The 16,518-nt window shown below is 29.8% G+C and overlaps 1 protein-coding gene across 7 annotated transcripts in view; it reads right to left on the bottom strand.

The window, feature by feature from the left end:
* Window positions 1-86: 86 nt before the first annotated feature.
* The window catches only part of LOC114129566 (glutamate-gated chloride channel), a 38,834-nt gene continuing 22,402 nt past the window's right edge, over window positions 87-16,518 (bottom strand). For 3 of the 7 annotated variants that reach the window (XM_050202181.1, XM_050202180.1, XM_027994350.2), the window contains 6 exons: window positions 10,930-10,999; window positions 10,256-10,409; window positions 10,100-10,182; window positions 9,884-10,018; window positions 6,535-6,968; window positions 87-2,930 (listed from right to left, as the gene is read on the bottom strand). In XM_050202181.1, the coding sequence (XP_050058138.1) occupies window positions 2,694-2,930; window positions 6,535-6,968; window positions 9,884-10,018; window positions 10,100-10,182; window positions 10,256-10,409; window positions 10,930-10,999 (1,113 nt within the window). In that variant the 3' untranslated portion in view covers window positions 87-2,693. Of the gene's footprint in view, window positions 2,931-6,534; window positions 6,969-9,883; window positions 10,019-10,099; window positions 10,183-10,255; window positions 10,410-10,929; window positions 11,000-14,478; window positions 14,550-16,518 lie in introns of all 7 variants that reach the window. The other 4 variants (XM_050202179.1, XM_027994349.2, XM_050202182.1 and 1 more) reach the window with 3 other exon arrangements.

The following is a 16,518-nucleotide window of genomic DNA, read 5'->3' as shown; positions in this document are numbered from 1 at the left end:
ACAGATTTTAATTTTTATGCATACTATATAGATCATAGAAATGAAAATAATTTAATGCACGGTCGGAACAAACAAAAACAGTCAAAGTAAGATGTCAGACTTTCGGTAATTTTTTTTTTTACAGTAATACAAATGATTATATGATACAATATTAAATATATATCATTTAATGATTACTGATTTAAATTTTTAAATGAGATTTTATTTTTAATTATAATTGTATTATAGCTACGCAGTTCGTTACACCCAACGTGTACAAGACATAGTTCTAAGAACTAGATATAATGATATTAAAAAAAAAAATCACATTTTAAGCATTCTTTACTGGCAACTTATATTCACATTATACATTATGATATAGCGTAATATGACTTTTAAACAACAAAAATTAATAATATTTTATCTTATCGATTAAATTATATAAATTGTATATAATATATAATATATATTATATATATGTATATATAAATCTTAATTTTAGATTAAATATTTCTATCGAGTATACACTTTCGGTCGGGGGCGGATGTGTTCATATTATATTAGACTATAAACGGTACAGCGTATTATGCCAAGGGACGTGAAAAGTTTTAATCCGACGTAAATGGACTACGCGTGACAAGACAACGTGAGATGAATTAGATATAGCCAGTGTATCGTATGACGTCTGTTTTGAACACGCGAGTGTCTTATATATAATATTATATTAAGTAAACGAAGTGTAGGTTTCTATTATTAAAAATAGCTTAACTGTGACCATTAGACCACAGAGATACGATTGTGTAACTGGACATAAGTTAATGGTGGACGGAAAAAGACGATGGTCAGTAAGTTGTTGTTCGTTTATCTTTGATTTCGTCAACTGAATTTGATTTATTATATTTATATAAATGAGTATGAAAGAAAACAAGGATTAATTGATTGTTAATTGTTTCAAACAACTTGAACATTTTAGTTGGATTACGAAAAAAAATTAAAGAACTTTTTCTTGTGATATTACGATAAAATTATTTAATTGGATTTATATGAGAATAGTAAAATATGTCATAATGTTGAAAAAAGTTTGAAAAGTCGGGAAAAATGAAACGTTTTTAAAATGTAATTTATTTTATAATGGGAATATACGATTGGAGGAAAATTATATTTGACATATTTTCGTTTGTTAAGTGTCATAAATTTTTTCTAATTTCTTATATATACGAATAATTTTAAGGCAACGGTCAAATACATTAATAATCTGTAGCTTAACGACTATAAGACAAAAACATTAATCGGGTTTTAAAGTCATCGAACCGGCAGCGATTTCGGTCATAACTTTCCATCTCACCCTGTTTATCATACGGTATGTCGTCGTAGTGGCCTTTGCGCATATGAATATAATACAGTTTTGATGACAAATAATATTATGTAGTATGCACATAAAATATGAGTAATTAACATCCGAGAGCGATGTTTAATGTCTGATATCATAATATATGGACTTGTTAGATCGTATCTACAACTGTTTAAGTCGTGTATTGATTTCTATAAAATTTCTAAATATGGTTGTAATAATATAATGAAATATACAATTTGAGATTGTGCTTAAATACAAATTGAACTTTAATGCAACGAATAACGAATATTGATTGACGCAGTGTACAATTTGTGTACGTCATATGAATTATCGGTATGATGATGGGCTCATATGCATAAATTATTCGGATAACGCACGCAAACGGATTATATATTTTGCCGTGATACTTCATCGTCTTGATAGTAGTGAACATGGCTAAAAACACGAAAAACAGAAGAAAAAAAACGACATTGAGCGTTTGTAATTAATTAATTAATTAATTAACTCGAAAGGGGAATGACGAAACGGACAGTACAGGTTGAAATATTATTCGACGGGTTATGAAAAACGCCGATGGAGTTTTATGTTGACTTCTATGAGGTATAAACATGGTATATTATATGTAAGAAAACTCTTGCTCTTCCAATAAATTAAAATTTGGATGGAATCGATTCGTGCGCGTCGAACACGCGAACAGATTTCCCCGACAGATTTCGTATAAGGACCCTGTCTCTTTGTATCTGTCAGGTGTGTAACAAATGAATCAATCAATGGTTTTGTTTAAAGGTAAAATATTTGAGCATGGAGAGTAGAAAAAAATTACAAAATATCGATCGAGATGGTAATCAATATAATATAATATAATGTGGAGTGGACACGTTTTATATTATTTTATTATTAATCATAATAATATATAGTTTTTGGGAGATCTGGTTGATTTTTCTATTAGTAATAATAATCATAATAATTGTATTGATGCGAGTAAATGCACTTCAAGTTGAGAGAAGATTTAGGCTACACAATGACTACGTATATAATAATAAAGAGATTCGTGTAAAAAAAAAAAAAAACATACTCGATAAATCAATAATAAAACAAAATAACAATATTACAAATAATAATAATAATAATAACAAAATAAACGAATAAAATCGATCGTATAATGGAAATCGTTTGATGCAAAAACGAAAATCCAAGTACACAAAATTCGCGTCATTTATATAATATCCGCGTGTCGTATGTGACAATAATAATAATAATAATAATAATAATAATATCAAAATAATATAATAATAATAATAATAATAATAATAATACGACGGAGGTGGCAATGAAGGTGGTGACTCGGCGCAGTAGCTGATTACTTGTCCTCGTCGACGCCCTCGCGGAACAGGTACGTGGACCAGTAGGACATGTTGAACATGGCGAACACCATCGGGAACAGTATGCGGGATATGACGTCGATGCGCTTGGACCTGGTAGGAAACTTGGACATCCAAGACTTCCAGCACGAGTTCTTTTCCAACGGCGGCGTCTGGTGGATGATCTGGCTCATCTTGTCCCGGGACATCATCAGCTCGGGACGCATCAGCGGTTTCTGCGGAAACACACGGCGCGCGCGCACCGGGACGCTCGTTAAAGGTCGTTTATATTACGACGTGACCACGACGACGGGCCTATTAAGCCTAACGCCGATCGTGCCACGTGGGATGGTTTGGAATTTTTTTTCTTTACTACGAATCTTTGCAAAAAACGAAGAACTTTTTGCGAAGAACGAGAAGATTAAAAAAAAAAAAAAAATTCCAAAACCCGAGTAACGTATACAGACAGTGTTCCGATTATTATCTGCTCACGCGTGTATAATATATTATAGATGCACGACTATCCTATACCAATGGTTTTTTTCTCGGGAATCGATTTTTGTATTTTTTAAGAAATATGTATATATTTTTTTTTTTTTTTGGAAGCTAGTAGCTACCAAATAGTTCAGAAACAAATTATTGTATCAGATATTAATGGATTACTCTGCATACGTTACTGTTTGCTACCATTTCCTGTTAAAATCGTACATTTTCATTTTCCGGTGGTAAATAAATGATGTTTTTAAACTTTTACATTTATGTCATATAACGAGTGCACTATAATTCATGCGTATACTATGATATCGTTTATGAATAGAAAAATATGGAACTCATAAATAATGAAAGTCATAAAATCACCTATTTATGTATGTTGGGTTTGAATTATTGTCTATAACTAAAAGTACGAATTTATAAATTAACCATATGACTTTAACTATGGTTTACCATTATGGTTATACATTTATGACTCCGTGTGAAACATACTTTGTGATTAAAAAGAGTCAATTTTTTTAAAAAAAACAATATTATATATTTAATCTATAGCTACAAATACCTAAATATATTCACTATATTTAGATGTTTCTTTTGAATTGTTCAACGGGTACGAAAGGGCTGTAATCTCGTTATGTGGAAACGAGTGATGGCGGAAAAGGAAAAGGTACGATTTTAACGGAAACATGGCTTATGTATGTGTGTATATATACCAGTCGCGCACCTAAGAATTTCATAGTGATTTCATATTTTATGTGTTGAACTCTACATCGGTAAACAACAAATATTGAAATGTTTGTTTGAAAGTCAATTTAAATAATACAGTAATATTACTGCAGTGTATAAAACAAATACTCGACTTTCTTATTGTTTAATTTTAAAATTATGTACTAAAAAAAAAAATAAAATTGTTGAAAGTCATCTTGAGATGAAATTTAGTGCTAGTGTCAAAACTACCGCTTTTCCTCAGGTGCGTAACTGTATATAATTATATTATATATATTATATATACCTACATACCTATTATGATTTCAAAATACCGTAGGTAAAATAATATATAATACGAATACACATACAAGTACGTATTCGTCATTGATACGGTTGATTTAAAAAAAAAAATTAAAAGAAAACCATTCGGGCTAGTGCCAAGCTTTCGCATTAACCGTGTACGGATATTTCTCGTGCGACATTCGAGCTGTCCGTCTAGATTCTCGTCGTAATGGAAAATATAGTAAAATAATATGATTAAAAAAATATTGTTGTCGGTTCACACATTATTTTTTGATTTTCTGTTTACAGAATTATGTGCACAGCAAACGCGTGTCGAGTATCGACAAGTATTTTTTTTTTTTTTTTAAATTAAAACTGTTTTTTTTTTCGGAATTTATAACATTACGAGAGATGGCGGCGCCATGTCGCCCGAGAAACTATTCACCTAAAGGATGCAGACCATGCGGATAATGCAAACATTGATTCCCAGCTTTTCATTTGAAAATAAATAATGAAAAATGCGTTTGTAAATAAATTAATAATATAATTGAAAAACTAAAATCAAATTATACTTGAATAAAATAAAACGATTACAGGTATAACGAAATACTGTAGCATCGGTAAATGCATAAATAAACAGTTTGAAAATGTTAATAGTTTAAAATTTCGTGAGGTAGATTCATATATTCGGGAGCAAATAAATAATAAAAATAACTCAATAAGTGCACTACAATATGTATATTCTAAGTTCGAACTATAATCACCGATAGTTAAATGTGTTAGGTATTATTGTGTTATTTTATTTTAAGGTTTTTTTCTTTTAATCTCACTGATTGTTTCTATGTTTATCAATAGGTTGGCCCAATCAGTATAAGAAGAAAAAAAACCATTTTCAAACATTTAACAAAATGTTATTAATGATTAAATTTGTTATAATACGTGTCCCGTTGTATAGTGTTTGACCTGTTTTACGTTTGTTCACAATAACAATATTCAAAAAATTAGTATTATAATTTTAGTATATACTATACTAATACGAATTTTATCCAGTATGGTGTATAAATATACAATTGATGTATTGGAAAATATATAATATTACTATACATAAGAATAATTGATGAATAGAATGAAACAAAATATTTCAATTTTACTTTGTCATTTCTATGTTTTTCGAAAATCGTGTGTTGATTTATTTTACTCAGTTTGTTAAAATTATTTTTCGTTTAGAATCAATGCATTGTGTAAAATGTATAATGTACAAAATTATTTTTTTAAGAGCAGTAACTTTCCCGCAACTCTATCATATTATATTGGTCTTATTTAAGCTTTAGATGTTTGTTAATAAAAAAAAAAAGTAAAGAATGTTCGTTTAATATTCGATACACGATGATGTGTAACTGTGTAAGTAAATAATATAACGTTATATTATACGTTTTTAAATTCAGCTTCATGTAACAATAGGTAATCGTAAATAGATTTTTTTCGTTTTTAATCTAAAATCGATATCGACTTCACCAATAATAAATGATAAAATAATAATAAATGCACGATATTATGTGTTTAAAATTTTTCAAAATGAAATTTCCAGAAAAGTTAATATTTTTTAGAAATATAGGATAATATTACAATAATGTAATAAATATATTATTTTATTAGATATAATATGAGCGTTTTCCATTCAAACAATCATTTTGTATATTATGCATATTACTATAGTATATAGGGAACGAGACGAATAATTAAATATTTACTCGCAGTACCACTGGAAAAGACACAGCTTGATGTATGTGTTGAACGAATACTGAACTTAAGTAGTCTCCTAACACAAAGGGGGTTGTAGTGACTTGTGTCGGTGGTGATGATGAGATGTAGGAGGACAGTGTTAGCAAATACGGGTAGATTGTTTAAGACTGAATTGTGAAATGCTTATTTGTTGATCCTCAAGAGTTTTCGTGCGTGTACGTGTGTGTATGTGTATGTGTGTGTGTGTGTATGTGTGTGTGCTGAGTGTGTTTGAATCTAAAACCAACGAAAGTAACTGGTCCGTGGTACGATAAAAAATGAGGAGTCAAAACAAAAATTAATAATAATAATAATTCGTTAATTAAGTATAATAATAATAATAATAATAATAATAATATTAATTATGTAATCGTGTCGCTATTACGTTGTAAAAAATGTACGTATATGTAAAAAAAAAAAAAAAATCGAAACGAAACTTAGAAATAAAATAAAAAAAATAATTATTATAGGTACAAAAAATTAAAAACGAATAACGATATTATAAGAATGAAAAAGCTGGAAAGTAAATGAAGCGCTTCGAACGAACCGGGTTCTCCGCGCTCGGTCAATGCTCACCGTACTATTCGACCTCACCATATTGAACGAATTCGGGCCGTCCTCGTAGTCGCCGACGTCCATGGACGCGGTGCGCTCCAGGTCGCACTTTTTGCTCATGTCGTCCCGGTGCGTGTCCGACCGGGACGCGTAGTTGACCAGCGCAAACTCGAGCAGGGCGCCGAACACGAACGTCAGGCACACGCCCGTCCACACGTCGATGGCCTTGGTGTACGACACGGGAGGCAGAGACGCGTTGATGCCGGACGTCTGCGTGGCCATGGTCAGCAGCGTGGTGACTCCCAGGGACACGCGGGCAGGCACCGCGCTCTGGTCCAGCCAGAACGACACCCACGACACGATGACCAACATGCAGCACGGTATGTAGATCTGGATCAGGTAGTAACTGAACTCGCGCTTGAACAGCAGGTCCACTTTCAGGCAGCTGTACTCCCCTGCGACGCGTTATCACAATAATAATATTATGCGTATAGGTCGTATTATACGTAGGTCAGGGGCGGCCAAACGTTCGATCGCCGACAATTTCAAAGTCGGTCGTGTTAGAATTTATTTTTAGGACCACAGTCGATAAAATGCTCAAAAGTGAAGTATATTTTTTAAGTAGATCGTGACCAAAACAAAATTTGGCCGCCCCTGGTATAGGTGGTACCGCATAATCGTATATAGATTGCGCACTACGTATTATTTTAATTTATCTGTAAACGGCATAGTTTTCGATATTGACGGACTACGAGTGCAAACGATAATTGCATAACAATCGTTGTTGGTATAATGTTGAGTTTTAGTTAACCTACCTAGCCCAAAACTCGTAAAAATGGATTAGAACAAACGAGTTTAATACCTATATATTTTAATCTACCAAAATAAAACTCTTTAACTATAGCCAATCCTACTCGGAACCTGATGCGTACCTGCTGATTTGTAAACGGATAACGCATAATATTGAATTCTTCGGTCCGAGCTACTTTTAGGCATTTGAATTGAATTCGATAACCGACATTGTGTCAAGTGAAAAACAAAGAATTATTTTCATAAAAATTAATGGGCTTGAATATGGATTTAAAAAAAGGCCTCTGAAACACATGGTCGTAACGATGGAATTGTTGTAAACGTGTATAATGCAAGTGTTCATTTAAATTTTCTTCAATAATTTAAAATTAGAATGAATTTCAACGAACACGATAATTAAAAGTAAGACGGAAAAGTGTTTAATCGACGAGAAAAGTCAATGACTGTAATATTAAAAGGAAACCTTTGATTTTTTTCCAGTGTAAACAAGCATACACGTTTTTGGGGAGACTATTCAGCCAACCTTCATAAAACGGTGCTTCTAAATAACGATTATAGACATGGCACTCAATTCGAATAACCAACAAATATTTGTTTGACTCGATTTAATATAACCGACGACCTGTAACGCTGTAAGCGACCTTTATTAAATGGCGTGTAATCGCGGGTGTTCATTACACGTCTACGTATCATTTTTAAACATCCCGGGCGTGAATTCAATTAAAAGATTGCTGGAGATGTTGAAGCCCATATTTTTCAAGTCTTATTTAGTTCTATAATAATAAATCATACATAATAAGTTACTTTGTCCACTCGCACTTATCCAAAACATTGTTATGTATTATAATTTATAACGTACTTTTTTTTATATAAAATAATAACTATCATATATCCATACTATGAAAATGTTTTAAATTATAATAGAATGCTAATTTCAAAACTGGAGGAGGTTAACCGCCTCTAAGTCCACCTCTTAAATTGCACCTATTTCTATTCATTCAGGATCTCGGAAATTTATCGGGTTTAAATCGCTTATTACGTGTATCAAGCAACCTCCACTTTTTGTTTAATAATTAATTTATTCAAATTCTGATTTTTGAAAGTTTTAAAGATACTTTAAGACCGTCTTTATAAATTCTTGAGATTTTTTGTAAATACTACTTAAAGAGTGTCATTATAGCTTCCGCATAACTTCAAAATCCATTAACACGGACCTATTATTCTTAGTTTATAAAGTTATTAACTCTTAGCTATTTGTTCGAATTTTGTTTTTAATACATTGATAAATTACTCGTTAAGTAAATAACAGTATAAAAGGGGGTTCTTAACTGAAAAATAGAAGTTTTATCTTAATAAGACACTCCTTAAATAATACAAACAATACCAAGAATTTAAAATTATGGTCTTTAAGTATAGGTATATTAAAAAATTCGATAAATCGAATTTTTATGTAACTGCAATATTTAAGAAAAATAGCGCTAAACATGCTTGGCGAGTCGCTCTGTATTTATAGGCGAGCGCTTAACTCAAAACCACGACAAACTTTTTTTGATTACAATGCATACTTAGACAAAAATTCATATACTGCATTCATGCATATTCTTAAAAACGTATGGTTTTTTTTTGCGTTATTATGCGGATGTAACTACAATTGGCACGACTAAAATTATAATTAACATCATCGTTGTATTATTATTTTTTACATCGAATCTCGAGTTCCTGTAGGTATGGGAGGGTTATAGAAACTTATCTAAAGTTAGGTTTAAAGGGTAGTGCTGCAGGGAATTAATTCGTGTTTCTGCGTTCAAGTTTGGAGGAAATCCGCAAATATACATTCCATTAAATTACCATAATTAATTATATTGTGCTGTTCGAGTTTTAATCAAACCCGAATCTCTGAATTATGAATAAAACGAGTCCGTAAATAAATTATCATACGAGTTATAATTTACCATTAATTCGTGTTGCCGCATGTAAGTATTATTTAGTATTTTATTTAATCAAACCGTAATAATATTATTTAAATCATTGGATTATAAGATTTAAGGGATACTTATAAAAAAAGTACATAATTTGTTTTTACTATTTGTTTCTTGAGTGATTAAATTAGTAATATAACTGTAAACATGAAATTTATTTTGTAATGTTTAAATTGTATATTACACATTACATAGTACATAACTATCCAATTTTGAAAACACTTAAAATAATATTTTTTTGCCACAAAAAGCAATCAACTTTTAAAACGCATGTTACGTGATGTAATTGAAATAAAATATTAGAATATGTAAATTTAGACTTCTCAAAATACACGTAGGTTCCATTTGTTTTAAAAAATATTTATATACAAAAACTCTTTTTTCATGTATTAAAGATAAATACTTCTTACATTTAGCTATTACGTAATATGTATAAAAGTATACATAATATACATATTTTGTTATTGTTTTTCAAGTACCTAAAATATAAATAAGTATTTGAAGCCTTATAAAATGATGCTAAAATATATGTAATAAATTTCCCCAACATTGTTTTAAATGTAAAATAAAGTTAAACTAACCTGTATTAGTTTTGCTGTTGCAGTAATCCGTGAGGAACTTTTCTAAAGTGAATCTGGGTAAGTGTAAATTTTTTACTACTTGCACTGGATCGCCTTCTTTCCATAAAAATACTAAATCATCAGTTGTCCAACCGTCTAGAAAAACCATTCAAAGCATGTTGATTCACCATTCAAATAATTTTAAAACTATCACATTAAATTATTATATTGACTTACAGCTGACCATTCGGAGTGAACACGTTTGCCGATCCAGTGGATATAATTTGAGATTCATTGGACACGATAGAGTAAGTGATATTCTAAATAATAACAATGAAAATATAAAGTTGTAATAATTTTCAACTTATTTAATAGATTAACATTCATGCTAACCTTATACTGTATAACACTAATCCATTGGGGAATATTCTGATGTACACATTTGGCATAATTATATTATGGAAATGACCTTCCTTCTCATTAGAAAAGAACAAGTCGGGCATCCATACTCTGCTGGCTTCAGTCAAAGTTAAGTATTTCATTTTACCTATCCAAATAAGTAAACATTAGTTTATTTTTGTGCTTAAAACTAATTATTATAGTGTAGTTAGTTTTTAACTTGTTAGCATTGGCTGTAACTCGATTGTAAGAATTTCTCGAATTTTAAAAGCATAATATAGAGGTACTAATTGTTATAGTTTTCTGATTTTCATGAACACGTTTTTGAAAATTTTGGTTTTTTTGAAAACTATTGATTCGACTATTGTATACACCGTTGTACTATTTATGCTTTACATTGCACACGAAAACTGTCCGTCAAGTCACAGAAGTGAAAATTTCAAAAACGATAAGAAAATAAATTGAGTCATTGGATTTGAAATATAGAAACGTATGAAAAATATACGTTAATATTATATGTACGTATATGAGTCCGGTTGTTCTCGGTGAGAGGTGGCGGGTTGGTACTTCACTGTTAAACTTGAATACGGACGCGTGCGGCTAAGTTATACGCAGGGTGGGTTGTTCGAGTACGCTTTTAGTGAGCAAAGTGATTTCCATGTATTTACCGTTGTAATCGTTAAATTTTAGCCTCTCGTCCATCCATTGTTCGCGGAACGTCAGTTGCACACTGTACTCCTAACACACAAAACATACGTTTAGAAATATATCACATAACAGTACACGAATATAACACTCACACACACACACACACACACACATTTATATATTTGTGTATATAAAGATATATATATATATATAATGTATTTACCATAACAATAAATTTACATATATATATATACACATTATATACACGTTATAATAATATTTAATAACAACGACGAAATACATTTGAGGCCGAGGGGACAGAGGCATTTCGGCTGCTGAGAGATGAGTGCGCTATTCCGAAAATAAATACGCCTTTATGCTCTGTATGTCGTCGTACGGTGTCCTCACCGTCATTTTAGAACAAGAATTGGACACACACTTGCCGCACAGGGTCGACGTCTAGTATGCTCGAATAGTGACTGTGTGTAGGTACAAGTAATGTATTGTAATAATACTCATAAACGTTTCTGAAAACTACGACATTTCACGAATCCTCCAAAAAATGTTATTCGAAATTTAATATTATGGTATATTATAAATTTATAATAAAAAATGATTATTATGCCATCGGATTCCTGTGTGTTGTCCTTATACAACAAGTGTTTTGGTAATTTGGTATCAGATTGCGTAGCACGCCAAGTCAATGAGGTATTTTTTTTTAAGTTTACTTTTTGTTCTGGTAAGCCACTGTAATATTATATTAGTTCTTGCCTTTCATAAAATATATAAATGTAAAAATATCACTAAGGATACAGTACATAATATAAAAAAAAAATGTATATGACTAGTTTTTGGAAAATTTTAAACTACAGTCGAGTCTTGTGTTAACTGAAATCTCAAGGGGAGATAAATATTAACTCGATTTATGAGTTTTTTGAATAATATATCTCAATAGAACTTATGTACACTTCAAGGTACAGTCGTTCGAGTTATCGCTACTTGACTCAAAAGTTATTCTTTTTAGATATTATCTTAAAAGTTAAAACGTATAAATGCGTAAACATAAAGATCACTTTAGTTCTTCAAAACCGTGATTTCATTTCCGTTTTATCCAACACTGCGTTGATATCGTTGGTCGGCCACTATGCACTCATATAAATATATAATATGTGTACAGTGTCTCTGGTCTCATCGTGTTAGTTGTGTCAGTTCTCATACATATCTGTCGGACTACGGTTATTTTATGCTAAAAACTACTCCTGAAACTCGAAGACTTGTAAATCTATTTAAACACTTGACGAAACTTATTTAAAATGTAACTTTTAAAATTTAAATAGATAACATTCTCAACAAATTAGCTTTTATTAAATTCTTAAGTAACGCAAATACCTATATTTTCCTGCATTTTGTAAAAAGGAAAAAAAACAGTAGCGTTTGTGGATACAATACGTATGACGAGATACTCTGTGTGTTATAATATTGTATGTATAGTTGGAATGATGAATATAATTTACGAGCCTATATGCGCAATCATCTCTTGCCTATCCCCCAGCCAAAAATGGAAATGCGTGTGCGAGTGATTGGCATCTTATATAGCATATATATTATAATATGTATATAGGATTCCTCGGTTACTCGTCTTTGCGATTATCGGGCGAATCCATTAGAAGCGTCTGTGTACGCTCGCTGCAACGATTCGCCCGGAATCTGCACGTTTCAAGGAATAAACAACTTATGTTATATTTAAATAAAATAAAAAACGCACAAATTCAACAACAAAGTGGCATGCTTGTGTGTGTGTGTGTGTGTGTGGGTGTGTATAAATTGAGACCAAAAATTCAATAAATTGGCCTCCGGTCGTGTGTACGACCGTCGTATCGTTGAAACGACAAAATGCAGGTGGAAACGAGCGGTTGTTTTGTTATGTGTGACGCGTGAGATACGGGGTACTACGATATACGAAAGCGCAATAACAACGATATTATTCATACGTATACGTGCAAGCATGTAGCGGGTTGTATAATATAATATTTTCAAAAATAATGCATGCAAAATAAAACAAGTTATCGAATAAAATCGTCATAAATACACATCTGAGGCACAGAAAGTTACAGATTAAAAACAGTGAGGCAGGTGACAGTCATAATGTATAATAATAATCAAAATAAACGCATTTCAAAAAAAAAAAAAAGAAAAAGAAAACCAACAAAAGCATTTTTAATCTTTTTTCTCGTGAATTATTAACATCCGGCACATACGTCAAAGGTTATTGTAAGGATATTATTTTTATTTTGTTTGTTATTATTCATTAAAAAACCCAGAAATCTCATAAAAGCAAAGAATGTTATGCTACACATGTGTTAAATTTCCCATATTTTGGTTATTTTCTCATTGCAGGAGTACGTTCGACTGTTTGTTATACCTACCTAAATTTGTATACATTTACAAAGTATATAGTGTTAATTGCTGTCTGGTGTCTCATAGTACGGTGAACAAAATATTACAATAATATACTGTACGAGGAAGAAACTGAATTGTTACTTAGGTGCTATTAATTCCAATCAAGTTTTAGAAAGAGTTATCTACGGACATTTAAATAATGCAAATTAATAACTTAATTCAGTGTTTTTATTTTATTATAATTTTTTCCTTCGTAATGTTATATCCCATAATAACTGTATAGTATTATCTTTTGTTTTCCCAGAAAAAGTTATATTACCTAATGTTTATTAAATATATTATTTTTTAAAATACAAAACTTTTTAAAACAAATACCGCTTTAAAAGTGCCCCAATAAATTAAATTAAAAAAGTGCACACAAACTGTTTAATTCTTTATTTCTACAACAATAGTTTTTAATTTTATAGATTTTCATAAAAGTATAAAAGTAAAAAAAACTTAGCATGATATTATATTATGTATAATATAATATATATAAGTATATATGCATATATATATATGTGTGTTAATACAATATATATTTGAGTTAATTCAATATATATATATATATATTTATACAAATATATATATTAATATATTATGTTGATGTATGATTGTATGTATTTATATACAAGACACAAAATGCCTAAATACACACACCATTTCAATGCATTATTTAACAAAAATAACAAAAACAAGTTATGAGTTCAGAATAATCAATGTTTAAATGAAAAAAAAAATAATTGTAGAATTTTATTCAAAAAACACATCTTGTCCAACAGAAAATAATAAATGTGTAAAGAAAACTCATATTATAAATTATGTGTAAGGTATTGTGTATATATATAAATATATATATATATATATATTATATTATATACACATAAATAGTGGAATGATAAATCGGATCTCAATTGATTATTGTGCGTCAGACGAGCAGACCTCAGGACTTAGTTGGATTATGATTACGTGATCCTGTTGGTCAAGACATATGCCTACGGCCACGAAAACAAAAACATAAAATCCGCAAATAAATTGGGCGCAATCTCACAACAGAAAACCAAATAATAATATTTCATAAAAACAAAATAAATCCAATAAAAATTATTTAAGGCCATCACCCGACTCACCATTTTGTAATCATCAATTCTGCTGATGGACCGTACCAACATGTTGACAAACACAATGCAGGGAGAGTCGCCTGCGGGATACAATAAAGACCGACAAAATATAGTCAGCGGTTAGAAAAAACAAATCAGCATACTACATATTACATTATTTCAAGAGAAAATAATCAAATAAAAAAAAAAAATCAAGAGTAACCTAAAAACATCGCGGGAAGTACTATGTATAATTTTTTTTAAGAAAAAAATTCTAGCGCTATTCGTTAGGCCATTCACTATAATATTATAAATATTATCCTTTATGGATTTGAATTATACAGGGATGTGCGATGGACGTCAGATGCATACATTACTCATGGGAAATTGTTTGCGTATAAATTAAAGTAAGTGACCCTGAAGTTAAAATTTGTTTTTGGAGGTGGTTATTATATAATGCATTACGGATAATTCTTATGTGTGTGTATAATTATAATAAGTAATTACTTAAAATGAAATATATAATATTAATGTGCATGGTCTGTAATTATTTCCTCATTGTTGGGTAGTTAAGTTATGTACCTACTATTAAAATTATAAAACTGTTTAAAAATATTTTTGGTTTTGTTGATGCAGAGAAATAAAAACTATTATATTATTATCATTCATTTGTAACGTTTTAAGTTTTTCCAGGATATTGTAGTAATTTAGTTTAAAAATTATTAAGGGTATTTTTAAATGGAAGTAGTGAAAACTTAGAAAGTTATTTTAAGTTTACGAGATCAGCATGACAAATTGCTTTTGATTGTTAACTAAACGAGTTTTAAAAATAAATAGGAAAATAGTACGATTTAATGAAATTATTAAATTTAAAAGGTCACACAACGATGTAATTTAAATTGGTAAATAGAAAATTGTAATTTTATATTATAATTATTGCATAACAGAAATGGTAGTAAAACTAGGTTATTAAATACCTACACATTTGTGTGTACGAGTATACTAAGAAATATAGTGAAATAAGTGAAACACGAATATAAAAAAATACAATTAATGTAAACAATAAATTAATAATACAAAAAATGTGAGTTATTTAATTTAATTTTTAAGAACCAATAAGTTAAAATGTTATGATGATAAGGTTAACTGAATATTATTTTATCCGAGTAAAAAAAAAAAAAATAAACAAAAAATATGTTTACAACCAATAATAAGGCTTTTTTTCAATAAAATAAGATTATAATTTAAATCGATACTTATGAATCAAAAATTCATATTTATAAAACTTATTTAGACGTAGTAATAAATGAAGCGGAAGATGTCCCCTAAAATTAATAACTGAACAAAAGTGTCACTGGATTGAAAGAGGGCATGGGTATCATTGAATACTGACACTGGTGGAGTATAAAAAAATGTTATAAAGTATTTTCGACATAATTCATCATTATAAAGAAGATGTTTTATCAAATTACTGGACAACTGAAGGCGCTTCTATAAAGCTTGAATGGAAATAAGTGAGTTGAAAGTTTAATGAACCATTTTAAATTTTAAGAATGTTTTAAAGAAGAATAAATTAGTACTGATTTATACTATAAAAGTTTAAAATCACGAATAAATCGATAATATTTGTTTTGATAGGATGATAATAATTATTAGTTGAGTTACTAAAAGGATAAACATATAAATACATTCCTTAAGTTTTAGTATATTTATTTGTAATACAATGTATTAGTATTTTATACATTTCTAATTGATTTTATAGTCACAAAAAATGGTTAAAAATGGATTGTTAGTGCTAATTAATTAAGATAACCACAAAAATATTAAAATAAGTTTTAATTAAAACTTACTGCACTCCACTATTTGGGAAATATTTTGTGTAAGTATTATTTAGGTATTATTAGATTAGTGCATGTTATACATACAATTGTCTACGTGTGATCAAAGCAATAATGTATTACATTTATTGAATCAACCGAAGGTTGTTTACTTTAAAATAAAATATATACTTAGGATATATTGACGACAAGTCTCACTGAAACACGATAACAGTTATTTTAAATAAGAATA

Source organism: Aphis gossypii, chromosome 2, assembly GCF_020184175.1.
Source record: "Aphis gossypii isolate Hap1 chromosome 2, ASM2018417v2, whole genome shotgun sequence".
In the NCBI taxonomy this organism is placed as follows: Eukaryota; Metazoa; Arthropoda; class Insecta; order Hemiptera; family Aphididae; genus Aphis; species Aphis gossypii.
This window is presented reverse-complemented; position numbering and strand designations above follow the sequence as displayed.